General features: G+C 46.3%; 1 protein-coding gene across 1 annotated transcript; it reads right to left on the reverse strand.

Moving 5' to 3' along the window:
• Positions 1-7813: 7813 nt before the first annotated feature.
• Positions 7814-10542, reverse strand: LOC138582160 (twist-related protein 2-like). Its single transcript, XM_069653196.1, has one exon. It carries the CDS (start codon positions 10451-10453, stop codon positions 9827-9829), a length of 627 nt encoding a protein of 208 aa, XP_069509297.1. The 5' UTR covers positions 10454-10542; the 3' UTR covers positions 7814-9826.
• Between the last annotated feature and the right edge of the window lie 17364 nt (positions 10543-27906).

Below are 27906 nucleotides of genomic sequence, written 5' to 3' on the forward strand. Positions count from 1 at the left end.
GTGGTCACAAATATATGAAGCGTTCAGGTGCAGCATCTGAGCGGTCATTTCCTGATCCACCATGTCTTGGGTTTTCTCCATCCTTTGGCTATGGCGCTCTAAGGGTCATCCACTGGATGGTCATCTCCTGCCTCCACCCAGAAGCATTCCTCTTTAGCATTCTCTGCTTGCTAAGAAGTCATGAAAAGATGGCGCTCTCGCTTTCTGCAACTGAATTGCCATCGTTGGGACGGTGCCCTCTTAACTCAGTGACTCACTGATAACAAATGTCACGTGCACCTGAGTTATAAAAGGTGGTCACTGAGGTTCTGTCCTAAGTAGCACTCGTTGGAAGAACATAGAACCCTCAGCTACAATCACTGAATGATACTCGCTTGCCTGTCTCCAACAAACTCTGGGATTTTCAAAATCCCATCCATCCAACTGCAATGTGTTATCACCGCTTCGCCTACTCGTGAAACCCCCTGCCCATACCATAAAGGAAGCTCAAAAAGGTTTGGGCGGTCCTCCACTATAGCTGTTCAGTGCACAATACCCAATTGTATGCTCCTACTGAGATGGCAGTTGACCCCTCACAAGTTCTCCAAAGCGTATCTAGGCGTGAGTCCGCTTTGCTGGAGGGGATGCAATAATATGGGCACATTCTGGCATATTTGATGGGGCTGTCAGCTGGTCCATCTCTATTGGAAAGCGGTCTTATCATGGCTGAAGGATATTGAGGGAATAGAGAGAGCACTGGCACCATTTTTCGTACTGGTGACTCTTGAGGACTTGGGGGATGGGTACATTAACTTATGTCATATGGTAAGAAACCTATTCCTGGCATCAAGTGTATACCTCCCGATAAACTGGAAAGGTGTCAGCTCCCTAACATGTATGGCAAGGGCAAGAAAAGTTCACAGATCAATGAAATGGAAAGCATGACAGCAATGCCAGCAGAAACCCATACTCTCATGGATGTTGAATGGCTACCGTTGCAGCATCCAAAACAATAAACAAGACGGAAACTGTACCAGAAACACAAGATATCCATTGAGACCACAGGGGGAAGGACAAGGTTCCCAGAGGGATCCTGAATTTACGCTACTTCCCAAAACTCTACCAATGGTCTCCCTGACAGGAGTTACTATAGCAATTGATGGTTGTCCCCGATACACATTGTTCGTCCATGTATGGCGAGATGGGTCGAGAGTGGGGTATGGGGGATCCGTTCGGGGAAGGTATATGCGGGGGAACTGTTAAGTATTGTTGACAATTTGGGAACTCCGGGAGCGCGGGGGGAGGGGGTTGAAACAATACATTTTTGTGATTGTATGTTGTCGGTACTCTGTGAATTTGTTCCGATCTATTCATAAATCGACATGGATGTTCCTTGAACAATTCAATAAAGTACACTTTTCTTTTTAAAAACACGTTTGGTCGAGCCAAAACTGTGGAAATTCTGGTGATTCCTAATTTGTATTTAACAAAGTTTGTCAGAGATTACAATTGGCAGCTCCTGGCCCCCTTTCTTTCTTAGGTGGCTGTACAATGACCAGCAGTGATAACAAGTCGAACCTTTGCAGCCGAGCAAGCTGCCACGAGCATATTCACTGGCCTTTAAATTCAAAGTAAAGTATACACGGTGCCACAGATTATTTGAACCAGTCACCCAATCTACTCCTCCAGGTTTTCTTAAGAAAGGAAAGCGCAGCAAAAATTCCAGATCATTCTATAATAGTCTTGTGCTGCTCTGCCATCATTGCTGGAGGATCCTACCTCGCAAAAAGACTAGAATGTCGACCCCCCCTTGCCATAAGTGCGTCGTTCTCAGAGGCGAGACATGCTTCGCGGGGAATTCATTGCCTTCTTGGAAGTTCTTGGGATGGGCACAAGTGGCATTCCAGTCTGGAAAGGTGCAAGGAACCCATTCTAATCATGAAGCGGGCGCGCATATCTGCCTCTGCCTTTCTGGGCATGGCTTTTTGGGCTGGCATATAGTTCACATACTCCTTTGATTCAAAGCTCTGCCTGATAACCTGGACATTTAAAGCAGTTTCTGGGGAGATGCAGAGAATATACACTACACACACACATTCCGGTATAGCAGGATATTGGAACACACAGAGGACTTGTCATTTAAGCGTCCCAGCAGCAGGGGTGAACTGGCCCATAAGGAACTCTGGAGATTTCCCGATAGGCCTCTGCCCCTCCCCCCCCACCCCCCCCCCCCGGACCTCTTGTGTGTGGTATTTCCTCATTTTCCCATTGGAAAGGGTTGAGATTGCTGGAAATGTGTAATATGGGGCCACTTTGATAATTATTTCCAGGGCCTTTTTTGGTTCCCAGTCCCGGTTCAAAGTGGCTTTGCACTGCTGAAAAGTGACTTTGCCCTGCCGACACAAACTCGGATTCATGGAACTGTGCAAAGGGTATTTTTGAAGTGCAAAAAGTCAGTGCAAAGTCATTCTATACTGAAAAAATGACTATGTCCTGACGTTGCGCTGCAAAAAGTCAGTGCAAAATCATACTATACTGCAAAAATGACCATGCCCTGACGATGCACTGCAAAAAGTCAGTGCACAGTCATTCTATACTGAAAAAATCGCTATGTCCTGACGTTGCACTGCAAAAAGTCAGTGCAAAGTCATATTATACTGTAAAAATGTCTATGCCCTGACGTTGCACTGCAAAAAGTTTGTGCAACGTTTTTGCAAAGTCATTCTATACTGCAAAAAATGACTATGCCCTGACGTTGCACTGCAAAAAGTCCGTACAAAGTCCTTCTGTACTGCAAAAATGGCTATGCACTGATGTTGCACTGCAAAATTACACTTTGCACAGTTCCATTAATCACGGTTTGTGTCGGCAGTGCAAAGTCATTTTGAACTATGCAATAAATTCCATGAATCAGGCCCTTAAGGTGCACTCTCCACTGAGATGTCTCTCTCTGTTTTTTAATCTCTGTTTTTTAATCTGCGTATTTAAATAGATGTGTTAGCTTTTGTGCAAAACCTTGATACTCCCTTCAGTGCAAGCAGCGTTCTCTATCATTTTAGATGTTTTTAAAAGACAAAAGAGACAGGCATTTACGGAGGTTCAGAGTTGCAATGAGAGCCCCCTCCCCAAGACCCCACCCCTCAGTACCCGGGCAAATGTCCCCTAAAAGATTGAATCCTGGTGCAGCCTGTAGTTGTGCTTTCCCTGCCCTCGGGGCCCTGGTCAACATGTGGTTCTGATCTATCCTAATATTACAACCCCTTGTGTAAGAGGAGAAACGCTCAGGTCACAGACACAGAATCAGTTGTGGAGGCAGGCCTCTCGGCTTGATCAAGGCTAGACTAATTGTTTTGTTTTTCCATTTCCTTGCTAAAGTATAGGTACGTACAGAGTGAGTGCGCGAGTAAATATCCCATGGCAAGCCTTCATCAATTTGGTAGCAAAGGGAACACAAGTTTGGATAGTTGAATATTGTTGGACGACACTTAACATTAAAAAACACACGTAGGTTTCATTCTAGAGTGGATTTTAAATATGTTTACATATCCATGGACACTGTGTTTTAAACCTTCTATATCAAGATGAAAAACATTTGAATGCAATAATTGCAAGACCTGCGGTCTGCTTTGAGGGATTGGAGTTTCAGAACGAATTCACTGAACGTTTACATAAAAGGAACTGAACACTAGAAGGAGAAACAGCAAGTATGACACCTGGTTTTGAAAGTATATACTGCATTTGAAAAACAAAACATCTCCACAGTTTCAGCATGCGAATACACCAAAATGTGCAGTATAAACTATAAATAAATAAAGAAAGGAAACATGATTGCCTAAGCTGTTAATAAACAGTGAATCCTTGAAGCGTAAAAGGGAACCCACAGTCAAACACACACACACGTCACTGCATCACACTGTCATTGTATAATTCTTTTGATAGTTACTGCACCCACAGGCGGCTCTAATGGCCTCATCGTGAGTTGGGCTTATCCCTTAAATGCGTTGGTAAGGCTATTACCGGCGCATTTAAGGGTTGGCCCAATCATGAGTCGGCGGTAAGTGGGAGTTTAACCTCCAGCGTTTTGCTGGAGGTAAAAATGTCCCCTTAGCACCCTTTTTTGGTGCTATTACCACCAGTGCAATTACCTCTGGTGGCAATTGCGCCCCCCGATCCCAGTGGACCCAATGGGGAATGGGAACTTATCGATGTACCGCTACTCGTGATCCGGCGCAAATAGCGCCGGACCGAGTAGCAGTAATGCTATTTGAGCTGGCGGTATGAGGGCTGTGTTATTGCCGGGATACAATAAGACTCCTGTTGAAGCCATAAGTCTGTAGTTTCAGTAAGTATGTTGCTCCCAAATCAGGGCTCTATGTATGCACACATGAATTGGATTTCTATAGCTGAGAAGCAGCTATACATACAGGACACAACCAGGGGGTAACCGCTAGGATCGATGTCACCCTACAGGCTAATTTACCTGCACATAAATGCGAAATCTTTGCTGTTCCAATACAAGCTGTGAATCAATGCATGACGGCACGCGTTTTAATAGCGAAGCTCGGCTACTATGAAAGACCACACCCACCTAGAGCAGTGGTTGTAGTGTATGAAAAGAAGTAGTGGAGATATGTTCCCTCCTGGGCTGCCCCACTCCCCACAAATCCCAGCACCACACCCCCCTCCCATGCACAATACAAACACTCAAACAAATGCGCCTGCTGTTTAAGGGGATGTTCAGTGCCAAGCACTGAAGTGCAAGTTTCAACTGCTTCCTACACTTTTATTTTAAAACAAAACCATTCCAGAACGAGTTCTTTTAAAAATAAAATAGAAGAGTGAAACGTAATACAAAAAAGCAGAGGAGTAGTGCTCCCAACCGCTCCCACCCACTTCGATCACTGACCCAGACAGTGGGCACATCCCTAGGTGACGAGTGGAATACGGGTTTGCTTGCTACCAGCTTCAAAGAAGCGAGGACATCCATCCAGGCCTGATTCACAAAGCGTTTTCCAATGGGATTGCGGCATTATAAAACACGTCTGCGAAGTCACAACAGCACGTTGATTGCAGCGTAACCAGTTAGACATACGTTCTGACTCCCTGCCCAGCATTTGAGAAATGTGACACCAGGCCGACCACTGTATGCACCTGTCACCCAATAGCATCACCTGCCAACATCTTCCAAACAACCACGCTCCTGTACCATTTATAGGCCGCATGCACGCATACATACAATGGACATTCCATTTGCAACAGGATGTTCGGTTAATACAGAAGCAGGCATCGTGAAGCCCACTGCAGTAATGCAGCTCCTATAACAGTGTCGCACTCTTCCATGCTAGCCTGTCAGTGCTGGAGTGTGCTGTGACATGTGCAGCCATGGTCAGAGCTTCACGCTGCATGCCTCCGCCAGGGAGACACATACATGTGGGCATGCAGGACAGTCCCATGCCATCTAGCCTCTAGTGCCCAACCTGCGTCCACACTGGTTCACAAGTCGTGTTTTTATATACAAAGGACCACAAATTAAAGAGAAGGAGACCTGGGCCCGATTTACAACGTGTTTTTCTATGGGATTGCCCCATTGTAAAAAGCTTTTCTGAATGAGGCCCCGGGCCGCGTGGTGGAATTGCTGCCTGTGCCGTCAGTATACCTGAGTTCCGAGGCATCACTGTGCTAATTTACTTGTGTGTCGCAGAACATTGTTCCCATACAATCCGTGAAAAGATCATATGATGGCAGGAAGGCCCAGGGCATCATATGGTCTCCTGGGTTTCAGCTACGACTGTTTCATAGTGCTGGGTGCAGTGTATTCTTTGGGCCTGGTTTACACACATGTTTTAACACCGAAAAGTCCCATTGAAAACATTTTTGTAAATCAGGCCCTTTGAGTATTGCTGTATGTGCTGCCCTGAACACAGAAACAATTCTCCAGCTGTTGTTATAATTAAATATAAGATCCCATGTGTATATATAGATGATCACAGAGGATATTCTATCAAAATGCAAATTTGTGTGCTATGCAATATTATAATGAAAAAGTGCCTGCAAAGATGTGTCTGTCTGGTTTCCATGGTAATCTTAGAAAATGGTACCAATCAATAACGTTCTGCGGCGCCAATGGATATTGTATTCATCGGCATCTTTCGATAACAAAGACATTAATTAGACAGGGATAAAGCAAGGACTATGTCAAATGAGCACACACTACAGATTCACAGCTAGTCCACCGGAAAGTGTGGAGGCCAAGCTTGCAGTGTTGTATAAAGGGAAGGAGGGCAGTCCTGGTGGGCTTGGTGCTCTACATTAAATAGTGCCCCAGTGAGCCGCTCAGGTAACAAGACCCCAACGCATTTCGGCAGAAGATTGAAAGCACAAGAAGAAGGTTGTGTTGCCGGACTGGAAGGGTACTACCTTCCCATCGAGGTCGGCTTGGGTTGAGGATCTGAGGAAAATGCTGCTACTTGAGCGAATCATCCTGCGTAAGAGAAAAGGAGCGATTTGCATGAGGGATCCGGGGCAGATTTCTGGCTCTGACATAATCGCATATAACATGTATTTTGTCTGGCCTATCTGTCTGCAGTGTTGCAATAAATGTTTCAATAAAAATGTAAATACAAAAAAAAAAACATTCAAAGCACAAAGATTCCGGGGCCTGTCACCTTCAGCGGAAGAGCCTCAAATCTGGAAATCGCTACTTCTACCCATTTCTAATATGGAAGATCAGAAAGTGTATCAGAAAAAAAATGTGGATCCTGGTAATTAGGTTGAGCCTTTTACTAGAACCAATAACACATCTGTGTCTAAGCCTCTTTGTCCTCTGACATATATGTTCTTTCCTCTGGTTGTTTCGGAAGATGTGCCCCGCCACGCAGCCCCTACGGGCTGTGTTGCATCCTATGAGTCCACTGTAACTTTATAAGACCTAGCAGCACTGCAATTGCGCCCATAAGCAGCATGCGCACACCTTTGCATCAAGGATAACGTTGAGTGGTAAAGAATAAACTTTTGGAAAGTGCACCAGCACATGATTGCGCTGAATAGAAAAGGTCAATGATGGCCGTGCTCCTCGCAACTTTATAAGCCCTCCAGGGAAAGAGCCGCTGACAGACGTGAATGTCTTCCCTCTTTTTGTGCATGCCGAAACACTGATGGCGCCACCATGCAACAAAATCCAGGCAAACTCAGTGCATAGTCATTTTTGCTGTAGAAACTGACTTTGCCGGACTTTGCAGGGCAAAAATCCACTTTGCACGGTTCCATGAATCAGGGGTTGTGTCGGCAGTGCAATGTCACTTTTCAGCAGTGCAAAGTCACTTATCAGCAGTGCAAAGTCATTTTGAACCGGGCAAATATTCCATGAATCGGGCCCGCTATATATAAGATGCTAATTTTACACAGCCCCATTGGGCGTTTTGAGTAGCTATACAAGTAGCCTTCTTACAGAGCATTGCCTCGTCCACATAGCCATTCCCAGCGGGGTCCTCGCGCAGGAGCTCGTGATTGCCGGAAGTTTACTCCAGACCTGCTCATAACCTATAATGCCTTCCAGATTTACGAGGTTAGGAAGCCGCTTGTTTGTGTTTAAGAGGGGGAACCCGTGACCCCTCAGATGTGTCTGTGTGCACAGGCACGCAAGGCAATGGGGACGTTTGAAGGGTTCCCGACAGCCAGCTGCCTCTGAAAGCCCAATGCCCTTCTCTCCAACGGACTCTGCCCCAACCCTGCAGGCCTCTCAATGGCAGAAACTCCTAAAAGGAAATTGCAGCCCAAGTAACAAGAGGCAGAAGACTGGGAGCCAGGGCTGAAATAAGCATCGAGAGAAAATGTCTGTATTGAAAAGGATTGTGGTTTATTTGCTGAAAATGATTGAAAATCAAATAAAGTGGTAATGACCCCGCTCACCCTGCAAGCATGCTGCACACATGTGCAGTAATTTCTAGATTTAACATACACACGCACCATATACTGAGACAATATGCACAATATCTGTAACGATGCTTCCGACGGCACAAACCCTGAATTATAGGACAAACTCGGTCATGATCTGGTGATACAGTGCAGCTCTTCACCACCCTCGTGAATGAGGCAGGCAAATCGGGGGGAAAGAAGAAGGAGGCTAAGGTGCAGATCCAAGAGGGAAAAAAAACAGGCGGCGAGAAAATGAGAACATGAATGAAATGAAATACAAAGAATAAAGCGTGGACAGCAGGGATGAGGCAAACCTTAACACATGTGCCATACAACAGTCAAGAAGAAATGGTAAGAGCAACGATAACTCATAAGGAAAAACTAGAGAGGGCCGAGGGCAGAGCAAACACGAACACATGGGTAAGAAGAGAGGTTATGAGATATCCAACGATGTGCTGCTCAATAAAACGGATGGCAAGATGTATTGGACTTGAGCCCTATGCACTGTCCAGCCATACTAGAAAGTGTGATATCTAGAGAAAGAGAGAGCCGTCAAAGAAAGAGGGTGCATGGGCTTTAAAGTGGGAAGGATTGAGGCGGGAAAGGTTGGGGAAAGACTAGAAAGCACATAACAGAGAAAGGTTTTGTCGCAAAGCATTAATCTTTTTTTTTGTGGCAAGCTTACATATAAAAAAGGTGCGATACAACAGATCAGAGTGAACTGTCATGTACAGATGTGCAAATATGGATTGCCGTATCTGAAGCAGTGATACGGGTGGGCAGAGCCTGCACGTCTTTTACTTGTGCAGCACTTACGCAAAGGGGGTGGTGCAAAATCAGCGTTCCCAATCATTAATATATAAAAGATGGTACTTAGTCCCAGGCCCAGTTCAGTTGCCTGTGTCCATCTTTGGGGCTGCTGTCATCTCGCAAAGTTCTGCAAAGAGAAATTCCCACCCCATTGGTCCACAGGTGGCAGGTGAATTAAATCCCCACATACTGCTTGCCTGACCGTGGCATAACCGCACTGTGGCGCAGTGTCTCCGCTCCTTCCTAACGGCCATCAGCTCCTGCGGCCCGTTTGTTATCACACTAGTTTGGGTCCGTTTTTATCAGAGGCATGGCTGTAGTCGTGATCATTTCATGTTCAAATTTTCTCAGCTAAAATGTCATTGCCAAAAAATGTTCACAACGTGTTAGATGTCTTATTGTGGCCACGCACAGGACAGTACCCGTTTAGGGAGTGAAATGTTCTCTAGCATCAGGGCGAACGGCCTACGTACCAGACGCTGAAAGATCCTGCCTCTCCGGCTGCACCTTCGCCCTCCCGGTCTACATTGGATTTGTACTAAGGTGTTCAATTTCCCCTCTGATCAAGGCCAGCAGACCAACTGCCAACGATTAATTCAATAGAGCCCGCGAACAAACACAAGAAGAAAGGAATGGGGGAATCACATTCAACTGGACTCAGCGTGGAGGAATTCTTCTCACCTCCAGAAAATATTTCCTCAAGTCACATTCCACTTGATCCCTAAGCCCTCTTCATGACCAATGGATCTTCTGCTCAGAATGAGACCCTCAATTCTCCTGGGGTTGGTCAATGGCTGGGGTGAGAGGTTTAGCAATGTTTGTTCGTGTTCATGTGTTCATTTATTCTTAATGCCGTCCTCACATCTGTTCTGCAGTTGTGAATGCTAGATAAGTCATACACGGCACACAGAGAATGGTGGATAAACAATGCCATCCTATGATCCGTGATCTCAGTTTCAGATTTTCTTCAATTAGACCTACATTGAAAGGACGCCATTGATCCTCTCTTGGCCGTTCAATATTCTGCTCCTCGTACAGAGTGGAGACCCGATAGAGGCATTCCATTGGCCTGATTGAACTTTCAGGTGGGGGTTCCTCGGAAGATGATAGGGAGGAGAGGTGATCAGTGAGTTGCAGACATGGACCAGGCCCCTTCCATACGCCAAACCGAGAAGGCATAGCTAAGCCGCTCGTGGGCCAGGTAGTTGCAGCTGGCGATCTTGTGGTCCAGCTCATCACTTTGCAGCACCTGGTACAAAAAGTCTATATAGCGTGAGGCCAGCTTTAGCGTCTGGATCTTGCTCAGCTTGTCGGAGGGCAGCGTAGGGATGATTTTGCGCAACTCTGCAAAGGCGTCATTCAGCGACTGGGTCCGCTGGCGCTCGCGCACATTGGCAATGACCCTCTGCGTGTGAACGTCTTCGAAGGACTGGGGCAATGGGCTGCGCTTGTTCCTTTTGCCGGATGGGGATGTCGAACCACAGTCATCGTGGGCCTTGCCCAGCTGGCTGCGCTTGCGCATGCATTTCTTGTGCAGTCGGTCGGCCTCTTCCTCGCTGGTCTCCAGGCTGCCTTCGGGAGACTCCGGGCATGAGCTCTCCTCCTTCATTTCCATTGTGAAGAACTTTGCAGCCTGCGCGTGTTGGATCCACTGCAATGAAGAGTTTGACCGTAGGAAACCACTGGTGGAATCCAGTAAGGCGGCGTTCCAGGAAGGCACAGGGCGTCCCCGAAGAATAGGTGGCACCATATGTCCCCAGGCACACAGGCTGAGCACCGCTCACCTCCACAGCATCTAAGACTTCCAAAATGCTTCACACCACTTCGGCTTTTTCTCTCTTCCCCTCTTCTTTCAGGAAGGAGAGGAGGAACCCGGGAAGGAATTGTGAAATGCCTCTGCCTGATTGGGTAGCAAAGGGTAAACGGGTGGGGTTGAGGGGGTGGCCTGGTGTGCAGGAGGGTGGGCTGGGGCGGAGGCAGCGTCGAAACCAATCCGTCACCGAAGGTCCTGCCGTTTATGGGATCCAGATTGCATGGGCTGCAGCCCTTGAAGGCGCACAGATGCTCTGCTGCCCGGATGTCGGAGGTAGAGCGGGGAAAGTGCACGGCGGCAGGGGATGGAGGGCGATGCCGAGGCCTCCCTCCTGGGACCTCATCAAAGCCCGGCCGCGGGCATTAGGAGCTCTCTATGGGAAACGCACGCCGCCACTCTGGGAAACTCGCAAAACCGAGACAATATTAGCTTGCTGTCCTGAAAGCATTGGGCCTCCTACATATGCACCGGTGTGTTGATGACATTAATAATAATAATGACAACAACTTCTTGTTGTATGTTACCTGCGAACAAGGTTGAGTGGTGTGTGAGACACGTGGAGATAACGTGATTGTATTACAGAAACTTTGCAATGGTTCAGGCCAACTTTGCGTTGTATTTGCACTGTGGCCAAACGCGCAATTTTTATAGAACGTTGTCTTCTGAGTGGGCTGTTTGGGTGGCCATTTTATGGTGTCCCTCTCAGGGAGGAATGGGCCTGCCGTGGGGGAGATGGTACGGATGGCCCGCCTGTCCTTGCATTAGTCCCTGGAAGGAGTAGGGATTTGCCGGGTGTGACATGTTCACTAGAGAACGCCTTGCTTTTAGGTTCTTCCTGAAAGCTTTGTTGTGAATTATATTGATGTCCTAGTCTAGGCGCCTGTGTGGGTGCAATGCAGTATATGTAATTGTGTCAGTGTGTTGGCATGGCACCGGCTGAACGTTTTGCGGTGTCCTACCCCTGGGCTTATCCAGAGGACGTGATTTCTTTGAATGTCTTGAAAGGTTGCTGTGCCAGCATGGATACGCACCAAGGGGGCAACGTTTCCAGACACATCTTTGCCGCAGGTGCATTTGCCCACTGAGCTAGCTTATCAAAATGGACATGGGGACTTCGGGTTCCTTAGGAATTACAAGCAAACAGTCCCTACTCTGGTGGACTCATGGGACGCCGGCAAATGTATTGACGTTAGTCTCTAGCGGTTCATGCAAACACAAGTGTGTGGCAGATGTGTTATTGTGCCTGGGAGCATGCGCCTGTGGGGCAGATCCACAAAGGAAACACGTTGTGGAGGTAGAGGCCGGCATATAAAGTGCACCACTTCCCCTGTGACTAGGCCTTCATTATTTAAAGATTCGCAAATACACGGATAAATACATATGGGAATGATTGGCAAACGCATCTGTGTGCGTGCATCAGGGGACGCTGCGCTACCACTCAACGAATATGCATTTCAATGCCACGTAACTGCGAATAAATATAGCTCCACAAATGATTGCAAACACATGACCCAACACTTAGGACCTAACTCACAGAGCGTTTTCCAATGAGGTTTTGCCATTATAAAACGCTTCTGTGAAATAGGCCCTTAATCAGTACCCGGCACTGTGCTGGCTCTCCCTTAACCCCCAAATTATCCTAAAGATTATTTGCCTGAAACACGGTGCATCACCCAAGGTTCCCAGAAACAAAATAAAACACTACCTTGCCATCTAAAACGTACTCTGTTGAGCCGCCCTCCGGCGCACTCACCAGCGCCGAGGAGGAAGCCTTTCGAATGGAGGTCACCCTGATTGCCTGGGATGACCTGCTGACCCCTGCAGAATCCAACAAGTAACTGAAAACAGAGTGGCAGCGAATTGAGACTCGCCGGCTTCAGTCAAGCTGTGCTGCGTCGTAACCGTGTCTTCTTTCGTTCATCAGTTCGCTCTTTCGCTCTTTCGCTCTTTCGCTCGTTCTTTCATTCGCGCTTTGGTTCATTCGCTGGTTGGTTCGTTTATCCATTCATTCACCCGAGCTCCCGCTAGCATCTCTCGGCGTTCCGCAGCAAGCTGCGCTATCTACTGGCGAGGTGAATAGTGACAGACACGTGCTATTTTCTGTGCACTGGCCGCTTTCCTATATGAGCATACACTTATAAACACCGCTCCTTTTCCTGGACGTGGCTGCAATTAGCTTAGGGGCTGTTTACGCACATGCTTGGAACGCGCAAGCAGCTCTTGATTCCAAAGGCAGAACGAGTTTGGGGAAAGTCTGCTCTTCAGGACCCACGCGTAACATAAGGAAAATTCAAAGGCCCGATAATGCGAAACACATCTAAAGGCAGAGACTAATAAGTTGCTGCTCTCAGATAAAGAGTATGCTGACTTCTGGGCAGAACTAAACTTCTGCCAATTAACTCCAAATGCATTCTCTACAATGTGTGCGAGGGTAAACACACAGGAGACCCACACAGAGATGGAGCATGCATGCCTTGACATTTTTCCATTTGGGAAAGTATTTAAAGGCATATTTGGAAGGCAATGGTACACAGACCGGAAGAGATAGAGGTCACTTATCTCTCCCACTTTCCTGAGCGGGGACAGAGCAGGACCTGTCTCCCTTACTATAAGTGAAGCATGCAAGGTACAGGGGCTCACAAGGCTTTATTGTTTCAGCTGATGAGTCTTATGCCCGATAACTAAAATATAGGCCCATACCCCACAAACTATTGGGAGTGCAAGGTGGGTCAAAGCCAATGTTTTGTTTTTCGCTGGTGGAGCCCATTAAAGTCTATGGAGGGAATATAGGGTTTGCCGTGAGTGTGAAAAGAGTGCCGGGCGGGTGACATCCACCAAATGCAGGTAATTTGAGAGTTATCTATCAAACGATCCGTGCTAAGGTCGCCAGAGGGAGTGCAGTGGGTCGATGTTGGAGCCACTTTCGAGTTAGTAAAGTTTCTGAGATTCTCTCCACACGAGGCTGGTTTTGAGAAACGTGTTATTTATTTTATTTTATTTAGCAGTTTGTATCACGTCGACTCCCGCAGGCTTCAGGGGGTTAATAGGCCGAATACGTAACGATGGCCTAGAGAGATGATGATTTTGTGACGTTTTCAGTAAAACCAAAATTCGAAGCGGGCAAAAAACATTTGCATAAAATCGCCATCACAGCTTGCACAATATGCAAATGAAAAGCAATTAGTAGGAGCGTAAACACATTTGCAACATTAACAGATGCTTGTGGGGCCTTGATAGCACACAGAAATAGCACAATTCGATCACCTGTGCCTCCCAGAATGATCTTGTTTCCCAAGCTCGTGCTTCATAGGCCTACAGATCGCCCCTTCCCAGCGGATCTGTGCGTCTGGAGCAGAGGTCTTCAAACTGTGTGGTGCGCTCCCCAGGGGGGCGTGGCCGCATCCCAGGGGAGGAGGGGGGCCGCGAGAGCCCAGCATAGATTAGATTGGAGGAAATGGAAAGGGGCAGCTCACATTGTCAGACGGGACCATAAAATGGTCTTAGGCACCAATGAAAAAATGACCAGCAGTTGCAAATGGATATCCAGTCCTTTAGTCACAGACTGTTTGAATAATACCCAAGGGGTTGTTTTTTGTTCAAATGTAAACAAATTGTGATATTTAAAGAATATTTATTCAGCAACAATGGTCAAAACTACTAGCAGCATAGTGAAGTAACTCCTCAAACTGGCCCACATTGACCAAAAAAAGTGGCCCTTTTTGACTGGCCTACACTAGCATTTTGCATTTTTGGTAAGGTCATCGCCCTATTGCCCTAGAGGCCAGTCCAAGCCTGTCGGCTCATCCATAATGGGTGAGGGGGCGTCCACCCACTGGCCAACTCACCCATTATGGAGGAGCCAGCCCAGTGAAACACTGAGCACTCCCTCAGCTGCTTTTTCCTGCTGAGGGAGTGCTCCTGTGCTGGCTGAACTGTCAAAGGGAAACACTGTTTCAGTTCCCCAGCTGCACATGCTCACAGAGCCATGCGACGCTGGGGGTGTTTTGCTTCGCCAGCCTTGCATAGCTCATTGGAAATGCTGGCTGGGGCACTGCATGTATGTATGTGCGAGGGGGTGCTCCTGTGCCTCCTTGCATATATGTGCAGAGCAACCTGGAGCAGGGCATTTTAGCAAACACGCGCAGGGCCCTGCAGAAGGTACGTTTACGGCGATTTATTTTTTATTTAAATATGTGTATGGAAGTGTGTATGCTTGTGTAATGGGACTGTGGTGCGAGCAGGATGGGTGGCAGCACTGGGATAGTGGTGGGAGTATGGTGGGGAGAGCCCAGGGTAGGATGTAGGGTGGGGAGAGTACTGGCAGTAGGGTGCAGTGACGGCACGCTAAAGTTCATAGCGATTTCTACATACTGTCCATCTGGCACTTTTGGGGGGGCCCGGCCTGTCCAAACTTTGCTCTGGGGGAGACCCAGGCCAAAAAATGTCCAAGACCACCGGTATAGAGGTTTGGTAGGGCTGGACACGAGTCAGTAATACTAGCCCTACCTGTCTTGCCGAGGCGCTGGCCTAGAAGGCCGGTCGGGAGCTTGAGCAGCCAAGATCCTTAGCTGTGGTCTAGTGGTTACATTGGTAGATCTGGAACCTAAAGCCGCAGCCCTAATCCTATCCTAACCACTTAATCAAAATGTCTGTTTCTGGGCAAAGCTCATTATTTTCCTGTCTCTCGTTTTCCAACTATATAAAAACTGGCAGCCCTCGGAAAAGATTAAGTCAATACCAAGAGCCATGCAGCCGGGCATTTTGCATTACATGTTACATTCCTGTTGCCCGTAGTCAATCCAAAAAGAGGTGGATTTGGAAAATTGGTAGCAATTGTGCAATTGTGCACGTGCCAACCTTGCCCCAGTGGATTTGGAGCAGATTTATGGCTATCAAAATGACTATCAATGATTAAAAAAATAAAAAAAAAACTGGTAGAAATTGGGAGCGGTTCACAAAGCTGTTGTGCATGTGCAAAGGAATTGGTATGCTTAGAAAAAAATCAGTTTGCATTTCCACAATCTGGGATAGGATGCAGCACATGTAGAGATGCTTGGAAACCATGTGGCTAAGCAAATGCATGTGACTGCCTGGGCAGAAAGTGCCTGGACCTCATAGCGATGCACAAAAAAGGAGCCGATCGCTTTCCACTTTAATCCCAAGTAGATCCTGTGCACAAGTTCCAGGTAAATCAGACACAGAAGTGAGGCTAATTTGCAGGCAATATTGCTACGCCTTGAAGCATATTTTCCCTGAAAGTGATTTACTTCTCCACAACCTTTCTAACACATTGTCCACGTTTATTTACCTCTTTTCACGTTTGCACGTGGAAGTTCCCTCGTGACAATTTGCTTCAGGGAATTTGTTCCTTTTCTGAGCAGGGCAAGGCCATTTCAGGAGCAATTCTTGATATCCACACAGTGCTCACTGTTCCCATAGAATATTCTGTGATTCTCTGTGCACTGCAGCCTGTGTGTGTGCAAAAGCACATATTGCGGTACCCACAGTTTGCTCCTGGCCCTCAAAAGCTTTGTGATTCAAGCAGGCCTAGCCCAACTAGTGTAACAGCAGTAATCTGTCAAAAGCATCCCTTATGCTACGTACACAAAATGGTGGGTGTAACGTGACAAACCTAACATGTTCCTGCTTCCTTCCAGCAGTGTGCTGATCTGATGTGTGCACGCTGCAAGAAACCAAAGGCAAGCAAGCAAGCGGGGCCGCACAGAGTGGCAGGTGTGGCAGATACAAGCTAAACTCTCATGACATAACAAAACCGGCAAAAGCCTAGAATATGATCATTATTACTATTATTATTGCTAATACTGTATATACAAATTGGTTCTTTGTTATTATCTTTTGTGTTATTACTGTTGTGATTAAAACTATTGTTACTTTTTATTATTATGTTTTAATTTATATTACAATTCAAATCATTCAAGTATTCATATTGTAATAATGATCATCATAATAATAATATTGATTAGTATTATTATCGTTGGTAAATATAACGTATTCATCAAATTGATTCATGCTGTTATTGTCCTCTGTGCTATTAGCAGTGAGTTCAAAATTAGTATTGCTGTTATTATTTTTATGATATTCATATATCAACACATTCCAATAATACTATTGTTTGCATTATTGTTTTAAATATGATGCTAATAATAATTTTACTAATGGTAATTATTTTTAATATTGTCATTATGAATTGTATTATTATTGTCATGATCTATGAGTCATTTATAACGCGCCTGCACACATGGGTTTCTAGGCGTGACAAGACAATGGAGGGAAGATAGAGGAAGGACAAAACAAACAATCTTACTAGGCTTTGTGTCATTCAGATCTTGGAAGTGCGATAGTGCAAAGGTGAAGGAGGAAGTGTCAGGGAGAGGAATGGCAGAAGTGCCATCAGGGCAGCATTTCTCTGAGTACCTGCAGCCAAGGCAGCGTGACTCTAGGTAAGTGCAAGGAGGCAGGGAATGTAAGGTTACAGGTACAGCCCCTAAGGTCATGGTAGGCCCGGAGGCAGTGCAGGAAGACTCTGAGGGTCGCCAGGCATCCGGTCAGCGTGGCAGACAAGTGGCCAGCAGGGGGGAGAGAGAGAGAGAGCGCAGAGGTGAAAAGGAAGGTCTTGAGTTGCTGCCAGAACCTCAAGTGGTCTGGATCAAGTTTGAGAGGGGCAGGGAGACCAATGCAGAGAGGGTGGCAACTGTAGAGGAGAGAGATGTGTCCCCACTCTCTGGCTGGAGAAGCATCTGACCCTCAAAGAGTTTGAGGTGGCTGAGCGAAGGGCACAGGAAGGAAGGTGTTTTGGAAGAGAGAGTTGGATGTAGTGCGGGCCCCAGCCCCAGAAAGCCTTGTGGACGATGCAGATGGTCTTGACCTTGATCCTTGCAGAAACTGGGAGCCAGTAGAGAGATTTCAGGGCTGGAGAGATATGGTCCCTGGGCTTGAGGCTAAGGACAAGTCTCGCAGTCCTGTTCTGGATTAGTTCCAGAGGGCGGAGAGTAGAGGAAGGCAGATTGAGAAAGAGGCTGTTTCAGTAGTCAAGCCTAGAGAGAGCCAGAGCTCTGGAGACAGTGAGCTTCTGGGGGAAAGTGAGAAAAGGAAGAATTCCGCTGAGGAGATACAGCTGGTAGTGGGACTTTTTAGAGGTCTGTGATGTGAGGAGAGAAGGAGAGAGTGGAGTCAAAGATGGCACCACTGTTTTTTGCCTCACAGGAAGGTGAAGGAAGAGGGCCCAAGGAGGGCGGCCAGAGTGAGAGAGGAAAAGCAGTGGTCCCAATGAGAAGGATCTCAGTCTTAGTGGCATTAAGGCAGAGATTGTTGGAAGCTCCAATCTTGCATTGCGGACAGACAGTCAGGAATGAGCGAGAGAGGAGAGGATGCTGAGGGGAGCCTGAAAGAAAGCTGAGTGTCATCCGCAAAGCACTGAAAGTGTGGGGAGAAGGTGGAAATCAGTTGGGCCAAAGGGGCCAAGGAGACATTGAAGAGCCAGGGTGAGAGGTTAGAGCACTGGTGAACACCACATGTGGAGAGAGAGGTGGTGTAGAGAAATGACCCAAGTTGGACCAGGGATGGACTGTCCAGGAGGAAGGAGGTCAACCACTCCATGGCCTGATCTGTAATGCCCAGATGCTCACAGAGTAGATTGATCAGGATGGCGTGAATGACTGTGTTGAAAGCAGAGGAAAGGTCAAGGAGGATGAGGACAGATGGAAGGTTTGAATCAAGATTAGTGAGCAGATCTTCACGGGTGTTATGTAGAGCAGTTTCCATGCCTTTGGTTGCTTTAAAGCCAGACTGATGGTGATGAAGACAAACAACAGATTCAATGTGTAGAGTAAACTGGGAGATGGCCAGCTTTTCCAGGATTGTGCCCAGGAAAGGAGTGATAGAGATTGGGCGATAGTTTGCTGGACAGGTAGGATTGGCAGAAGGCTTTTCAAGGAGGGGGTGCACAAGAGAGTGCTTGAGGAGAGAGGACAAAGTTCCAGTGGCAAAAGAGTGATTTCAGAAATTGGCTGAGGCTGGAGCGAGGGTGTCAATCTGGTCCTTGATTTTTCTGGAGGAGCAGGGGGGCACCTGTTTGGTGACACTTTCATAGATCGGACTTGTCTAGAAGCACCGTCTAGGTGCAGTCGGAGAGAAAGAGGAGAAAGGAGGAGGACAGGGTGAGGTGGCCAGAGGGGGGTTGAGAGAGGTGGAGGGAGAGGAAGAGGAGAGAGAGGACAGGATGTTCTGAGTTTTAGTGGTGAAGTGAGAAGCCAGAGCTGTACAGAGGGCCTTGGAGGGAACACGACAGATGGAGACTGCAGAAGGATTTTCCAACTCCATGCAGATATTAAACAGTTTGGCCGTGTTGTTAGAGGCCGCAGAGACGCGGGTTTAGACGTGGGCTCTCTTCTTTGACATGACAGAGAGTCTGCATTGCCACTGGAGCAGGCAGCAGGCCAGCTTGTCAGAGGATGCACCCGATGCCCTCCACTTTCTCTCAGACACCCTAGACTTGCGTTTTCAGGGCGGCGAGGTCAGAGTCATGCCATGACAGGGGCAAGGACGTCCAGAGTGTTGGAGAAAGAAAGGTGCAGGTTAGAGAGGGGTGTGTTAGAGTGTGAGTCAGCCGCAGAAGTAGGAGGAGCAGAGAAAGTAGCAGCAAAGGCATCCACTGACACACGCTTCCTGGGCCGGATGACCGAAAAGGCAGGTGGCAGTGCTGGGGTGGGCTTAGCCTGGGGGACAGTGAGCTCGAGGTGAGAGGAGAGCAGAAAGGGGTCAGTCCAAGAGAGAGGAGATTGTTAATCATATGTTCATCAAAATTAGTAATGGTAATATTTTTGTCATATGTGCTATTAGCATTGTGATACAAATAGTATTAGTTTCAGTAATGTTATTTATATTAATATTATAACGATTAACATGATGTAATAATAATATTGTGCACAGTATTGTAATAATGAAAACAAAAGTATTAGTGATCACTTTTATTAGTAATCACCTTTCTTAGTATGGGTAATGTTATTATTTTTATTATTAGAGGTGGCAGTGGGAATTGGGGTAGTAGTGTAATTCACTCAGGAGCTCCTTTCACATAGGAGTCTGACACCAGAGTGCTGTACATAGCATTTTAGAACCGCATATACAGCACATTGGAGTGATGGGTTTTGTGGAAGGCCACAAGCCTTAACTGTGGCTTGAGGCTCTGTGGAGACCCGTAGGTCTCCCTTCGTTTTCGTACAGACATTTCTGCAGTGTAGGTAGCTACCATGGAAAAAGTAAAGATATATTTCCTGCCTTGATTCCCATTCATTTTGAGGCAACATCCTGCTGGTGTATGTGTCCCAAAAGTCAGTGGATAATCCTGAACAAGAAGCCATCAATGTGCCCATGTGCTGGAAATGGGAACAATGTTGGTGAAACCCTCTCACCATTGGAGGGACATGGCTGTGGTAGGAGGAGGCAGGAATGAGGGCCTTGGTCCCAGGCTAGGTCAGCAATACAGCATCTCTTCATAGAACCCAATCCTGGAGATTTGCATAAAACCCAAGAGCATTATGGGGACCTCAGTGAGGCCAGAATTTTTAATATGAAACATGTTTTATTGTGATTCAGTAAAAAAACTAAAACTTTTGAGTGAATAATGAAAGTTGGGCTCTGCAGTTTTAATTAGTCACAATACTCACACGAAGAAAAACAATGGCTCTACATTGTAGGATATTTATGCCAGTCTGGTCAACCAGCAAATATGTGAGGTTTTGGATGTTCATGCCAAGTCTAGTGAAAGTGTCTTTTAGTTGAAACGTGGGTTGCTCCTGCATGTGATTACTTGGCTTTAGAACAGTTCTCCCTGGGAGTATCCTGTTCTGAAGCCGAGTTATGACAGGCACCATGCTATGGCCCAATTCCCGTGCTGCAGTGCCTCCACCGTGTGCCGGTGGATTCCTCATACATGGGCGTAATTATAGGGGGGCAAAGGGGGTTTTGTCCCCTCAACTTCTGTGGCATGCTTTTTTGTCCTCCCCAACTTTTGGAGAGAGGGTAGGGGGCCGCAATCATCAATGATGTAATTGGACAGCGCGAGCCCGGCTGGGGTGCCCAGCAAGGCTTGCGCTGTCTCAGTACATAATGCTGAGAGGCCTGGCAGCCGCGCTGCAACACATTCAGGGCCAGGATGCCATGCATGGCTCAGTCCCTCACCCTGGTGGGCCTGACTCAAAGTTAGCAGCCAGGGTGCTGAACTAGGTGTTGCAGGGCCTGGCGCCTGTGCTGCCACACTAGCAGCAGCACTTCCATGGGCCGCGGCGCAGAGATTTGCTTTCCGGCTTTGTGTTCGTGCGACACACAGACAGGAACTAGGAAGCTCATTCAGCTTGCTGTTTTCTGTCTGGAGGAGCGCGAGTAGAAGAGGTTAGGTCGGTGTAACATGAGATGTGGCCCGGTTGGCATTTGGAAGCAGAGCAGCAGTACTTAAAACGAAACAATATTTAAATTGTGTTGTGGAATCAGAAAATACAATATTAAGGCTTTTACACCATGCAAAGAGAAATACACCAACACGGGCTTGTAAAGATTCCCAGAATCCTTATTGCAATTCTGTACAGTTTACGAAACAAAGTGCACAAATAGCTATTTGGCCATCAGTACATCACAGAGACCACCAGCAGGGTTCAATGTGAGCAGTGAACAGGAATTGCTAGCTGGACATCAGCGTATTTATACAGTTTCTTTATAACGATGTCCAGCCTCCTACAAGTTAATCATGTACTGGGGCTAGGTGGCTAGGGTCGTGCCAGGTTCGGTCCTAATTTACATATCTCGTGCATGCGGTATACTTTTTAATACATTTGCTAACTTACACTATTATTGTCTGGATTGAACTTTACATTCTTTACACATTGCTTTAATGCAGGTCAAACAGATGATTCTCATGACATGTTTAAACAGCTTTATTGTTCTTGTATACTTGTAGGTTAACATTGTCGATTCAAGTAATCCCCTGATCCCGAGGTCTACAAAGGACAAGGTCTACATGACCCTAACATGTAGCCTGCAGGCAGGCTGGACATTAACCCTCCTACAGAGGTTGAAGAGGTTAAAGTAAGAACAAGAGAACACAGGTTGGCCATTTTATGCCACAGGGTGACTTTGCACAATAAACTAAAATGGCGGCTTTAACCTAGAATGGAGGCTTGATTCACTTAAGGTCGCGAACTTGCAATACGGATTTCCTCGCAAAGCGACTGGGCATAGGCCAACATATACAATGAGGACGAAACAATATTATATCAGTTTTAACAAACCCTCCTTTTGGCCTATGCCAAGTGCTAAACTACCTTCAATCACTTTGCGACTAACTCCACATTTCAACGTCTATACACCCCGAATCATTGTCAGACATATCTATTGCCATTAGATCAGATACTAGAGTTTCTTTCAACACATACTCCTTGGAAACCTTATCTGGGGCATATATTTTATGCCCTAATACATGTGTTGCTTCCACGCAACACCACCCTAATACTGAACATATACCAGGGAGACACTGTATACAACAACAAAGGAACAGAAAACTACCCAAGATAATCAGCAGGCCCGAAAACAACTTCCATCCCCACGACCGTAGGAGGTCCCAAAACCATGCACTAAGTTCCCAGTTTCCCTCAGGAACATGCACTTCTGAACTAAGAACATGTAGATTTTGGATAGCCCTAAAGATCGTTGGAGAGGAGTCTGGCGCGTAAAAGCAGCAAGCGGACCCCACTAATTTACATTCTCCTCCACGCTCTGCCAGAATGACATCTAATGCCATCCGGTTCTGAAGAGCCACTAATCTTATCGCTTTCTGTTCTAACGTCATATTATAGAGTATGTCAGTCGTCCGGTTGATGGTTCTCTCCAATACTCTCACTAGTCTCCGGATATCTTCTGAATTCATAATTTGCCCAAAAAATGGCACAAAGGATTTCATAATGTCTCCTAGAGTTTGCGCTGGAGAATCCCCTTTCACACCTCGTCGTGGACGAGTCTTTGAAATTTCTGCAGCACTGGCAATAAATACCCCAGGTAATAGAATCCCTAAATAGCAGGTTCCTTACCAATCCCTGGGCAACCATGGAAATGTCACATTACCGCAAACGAAATAGACAGGTTCACCTACGTACAGAGGTCTGTTCTCACTAGTCAAATTCGCAATTCCTCTGTATGCAGAAGGATACTGAATCGGGGCTATGGTTAACAGAATAAGATGGAGGCGTGGCATCCTTATTGCCTATAGGAGCCATTTTGAAAGAGATCAAAGACTGAAAAGGACGAGACAATCTATCAGAGTGCCTAACAGAAGCAACGTTTGGCTTACTCCTATTTACAAAAAGCGAGCATCCCAGGGGCATCAAAACACGTTTCTCAAAACTATTCAAATTTGTACCATCAAAGTTCCCTGAGATGCTATCATTCCATCAACCAAAGAATAGTGCTCTAAGAGAAGCATAACATGCAGTTGTCAACGGTAAAGGATGAATATACCAACCTAGCCCCTTATCCCCATGTTGCGGTAGATGTGAGCAGATCCAGCAGTTGGTTGTATTCAAAATTGCATGAGTGGGGTTCATTATTAACAAAAGAGTCTTATTCTGATAGTTCAGTCTATGCAAAGAATCTCTAGGCGACAAGGTATGCAATTACACAGAAGGAGTGGGGAAAACAGATACATTTTCAACAGATAAAAAGTCCTCTAGCGGATATGCTTCCTCCAGATACCATAACCCAAAACCAATAGTTACTACAAACCCAGTTATTATTACTAAAAGGCAACAATACATTTTCGGGGTCCCCTTACACGCTTGTTCATTGTCTCTGCTAGCCACATATTTATCTAAAAGTGCAGTGCGAGCGGTAGCGGGTGCAGGCATCGTCGTCTTCAATAAAAAAAAACACCAATTGTTCGTTTGCTGGCGACTCCAGTCGCGCGTCTTCTTAATGTCTTTCCCACAACCCTTAGCCAAAAGAATCCTTTCGTACAGTCGGGCCAAAAGGCAAGCCTTCAAATGATTTCCTCGATTGCACAGTTAAACCATGCTGTACGTCTATTTCCTTGGACGTAAATTATACTTCACAATTTCTGGTGCCGAAGGATCGGATAACAATATGTCGTCACTTCCCACTGAAGGTGGTGAGCGAACGGAAATGGGATCAGAAAATGATTGATCTGGAAGTACCACTGTTGGAGAGTGTGGAGACAAGATGGCCGTTTTGTCTGGCCTTACAAATTCTGGAACGGTCTCCGATGCTCTCTTGTCGGCTGTTGCTGTTTCAGGCACGTTGGTTACAGCATTGGAAAGGGATTCTGTGTCTTCTGTATCGTATGGCACGGGCTGCGGGATCTGTTCGGTGTGTGTGTCGCGTGTATCCAGTTCTTACGCCCCGCTACCCGCACAGCAGTCTGAGTGACTAGCAGGACCTGGTAGGGACCCCTCCACCGAGATGCAAGACAAGACGACCTCTCGAAAACTTTCGTGAGGATCCAGTCTGCCGGTCAGAGACTGTGACCAGGACCCTCGTAATGTACAGGTAATGCCTCTCGCACCTGGTGATAAATTGAAAACTGATTTTTAGTCAACTGGTTACAGTAATCTGAAACAAGCACATTCTCTATATCCCGCAACCAGCGACTTTTTGGCATACCCCAAATATTAGCAGGCCTCCCCATTACCACCTCAAAGGGAGAGAGCCCAGTCTTAGTTCGAGGGGTTGTTCTCATCGACAGCAACACGATAGGTAAGGCGTCCGGCCATTTTAACTTGGTGCCAGCACACGTCTTAGCGAGCTTGTTCTTTATAATGCCATTTTGCCTTTCCACTAATCCGGCACTTGGGGCATGTCTGGCTGAATGGAACCGTTTATCAATCTGCAATCCTTTGCATATTTGTAGGATTACGGCAGAGATAAAGTGTGGCCCATTATCCGACCAGATGACTCTCGGCAGCCCGAACCTAGGAAAGAACTCCTTTAACAGAGTTTTTGCCGCGGTTATGGCTGTTGCATCTCTAACAGGGAAGGCCTCAACCCACTTGCTAAATGCACAAATGACAACCAACACATATTTAAGATTGTTGCAACGTTCCATTTCAATAAAATCAAAGTGGATAACCTCAAACGGAACAGAAGGTGGAGCGAAACTTCCTCTAGGAGTCGAGGTACCTTTTCCTACATTGTGCTGCAAGCAGACCATGCACCCTTGGACAAAGCGCTCTGCAATTTTGAAAATGTTATCATTGGCCCATACAGTGTGTAGCATTTTAGTCAATTTACGCGCGCAGACATGTGTCGGACCATGAGCCATAATGACCATCATTGTAATGTAGGCGTCAGGGAGTAACCATTTTCCTTCAACATTGTCCACCCAACACCCATCATCATCCAATCTTCCTGCACCCTCAACCCATTTCTTGGTCTCCTCTACAGTAGCATCTGCTTGAATGTCTTTTACAGAATCGTTACTTTCACCAAAAGTGCAAATATTTACAGTTTCCCTTACAACATACATTTCTGAACTAAAATCAGTGGCAGTTTGCTTAGCTATCTGATCAGCGAAAGTATTCCCTTTTCCTATATCATCTGTAACCTTTTGATGTGCTGCACATTTTATAATAGCTAACTGAACAGGGAGTGCGAGTGCTGAAAGTAATTGCACTATTAAAGTCCCATGCTGAATTTTCGTGCCATGTGAGGTCAAGAAACCTCGTTCTTTCCAAAGTCTACCGGAGTTGTGAACCATCCCAAAAGCATACTGACTGTCGGTATATATATTTACCGTAAGCCCTTCAGATAGTTCACAAGCTCGAGTTAACGCTATAATTTCTGCGGCCTGCGCGGAATTACGCATAATTCTTTTGATTTCCACAATCGTGCTTAAAGTAGTGACGGCATAAGCAGCCGTGGATGTACCATTCGGAAGTTTGAAACAAGAGCCATCACAAAATAGCTCTCCATGTGGGCTATTCAAAGGCGTGTCTTTCAAATCGATTCTACCTTTAGTCTCTTGTTCTGTTCTAAAAAGGCAATCGTGTGACGTTTCGTCACCATCAACAGTATCTTGCGGGACAGGTAAAAGTTCAGCCGGATTTAATACACAACACCTCTGAATTTGAATGTGGGGAGCAAACAAGATCAATTCATATCTTGTCAATCGTGCGGAAGTGAGGTGTTGCGTTTGAGTTCTATTCAATAAAATATCTACAGAGTGAGGTACCATTAGGGTTAATGCATGACCCAGGACCATTCCCTCACTCTGTTCTACAGACGCAGCAGCAGCAACGACAGCTCTCAAACATCTCAGCAAAGCGCATGCAACAGGATCAAGGATGGATGAGAAATAGCCGCACGGCCTATTCTTCCCTCCATGTTCCTGCGTTAACACAGCCAAAGCACATCCATCACGTTCATGCACATACAACACAAAGGCCTTTTCATAATTTGGAGTTCCTAAAACCGGTGCCGAACACAGCGCGGTTTTGAGCAAATAAAATGCTATCTGGTGTTCCAAAGTCCATGGCAATGGCAAAGAAATGCCCTTCTTTGTCAAAGCCAGCATTGGTTTAATAGTTAATGAAAAGTTAGGGATCCACAATCTGCAGTAAGAAGCCATACCTATCAGGGCTCTAACTTTCTTTTGCGTATTTGGGACAGACATGCCAGAAATAGTTTTTATCGGTTCAGGTGTCAACCTTCTTCCCTCCTTTGACAGGAGATAGCCTAGATAGGCGACCTCCTGACAACAATATTGAAATTTCTTGTGGCCATGTTTTGCTAGATGACAAAGCAACAACACGGTGCCTTCTTTACAGGCACCCTCAGAATCAGCAGCCAAGAGGAGATCATCTGCATACTGTAGTAACGTGCAAGTTGTATGCAACTCGAGAGTATTGAGTTGCTCTTTCAATGCTCTACTATAAATACTTGGACTCTCAGTGTACCCTTGTGGTGCACGAGTGAATGTGAATGAGCGTCCACCTAGGGTAAATGCAAACAAATACCTACTATCCTTATGTATAGGAATACTGAAAAATGAGTTTTTAAGGTCAACAACGCTAAAGTGAGTGGCAGAAGCCGGAATCATAGTATCGTGGTAACATCAGGTACAATGGGAAATTGAGGAGCCACAATTTTGTTAATAGCACGTAAATCAATTATAAATTGAAAAGGAATCACATTATCACCTTTTTTATATACTGGCAAAATCGGGCTATTACACACACTACCTGTAGTTTCCTCAATTACTCCACGATGTACAAAATCAGAAACTATACATTTCAAAGCCTGTTCGCCTTCAACTGAGATCTTATATTGCGGGATGCGAGGCAATTTTACTCCATGTTTCAGAATAATTTTAACAGGTTCAATTTAAAGAATGCCCACATCATTATCATCAATTGCCCATAAGCATTACGGAATGTTACTGAGTTCTGGCGGTAAAGGTCGAGTCAAAAACTGAGAGGCGAGTGATTGCTGAGGTGAAATTGTTAACCGAACTCCGTCCGGGGAACAATGTATTACTGCATGCAATTCCTTCAACAAATTAACCCCAGCAAATTCTCCCCATAGTTTGTGGTAAGTAGAAATGGACACTGCTCCGTGAAGGGACCCAGTGTTATTGGTACCGGCAAAGAGACCGGACAAACTACAGGTGTGCCTGAAAGCCCTACGGAAACGTTGGACTGCCCTGACAGGGGAATATTTGGAACCCGTGAATGGTCAATGGAACATTTCTATGCTCCCGTATCTACTAAAAATAAATGCTTCCTATTTCCCACCGCCATCTCAATGTAGGGGCCTTTCTGATGAACGGGAATAGGCGTTGGTTCCAAATCCTGCTTCGGGCAATCCTAGCGAAACAGAATGTCGCCAAAAGGAAGCTCTTCAGAGAGGTACGTGGCAGAAGGGTGATCAAAAATGTTTCTATTATCCACACTCAATACTTGTCTATACTGTGAAGGAGGTTGCTGTGATTCTGGTGCAAACTAACCTCTGCCAGGGCCCCCTGCACCTGGGCGACCTCTGGATCATCTACCCATGTTCCTAAATGACCTTTGCTGCAAGGTCGGACATTGTACGCGCCAGTGACCTTTCTGTCGACAATAGGCACACTGGTTAACGGTTACCGGAGCCAGGGGCGTACTTCCCTGTCGAACGTACTGACCTCTAAATTGATTACCCTCTCTAGGGTTTCTAACAATCTGTTGTAATAGGACTTTTGTTTTCAGGTCACCCTTTTTTTTCTCAAGTTTGTCCTTTTCATTATTCACACGATTTTCATAGTACTGAGCCATGTGCAGTACCTCTGATTGAGACTTCGCCTGCCAAGCGCTTTCCGAGGACATAATCTGTAACTG

This window comes from Ambystoma mexicanum, chromosome 3q (genome assembly GCF_040938575.1).
Source record: "Ambystoma mexicanum isolate Mex_15411 chromosome 3q, UKY_AmexF1_1, whole genome shotgun sequence".
NCBI classification, from domain to species: Eukaryota; Metazoa; Chordata; class Amphibia; order Caudata; family Ambystomatidae; genus Ambystoma; species Ambystoma mexicanum.

What these genes read in the sequence shown, in the direction of transcription:
- LOC138582160 (XM_069653196.1), bottom strand. Translation starts at nt 10,453, where the DNA reads ATGGTGCCACCTATTCTTCGGGGACGCCCTGTGCCTTCCTGGAACGCC.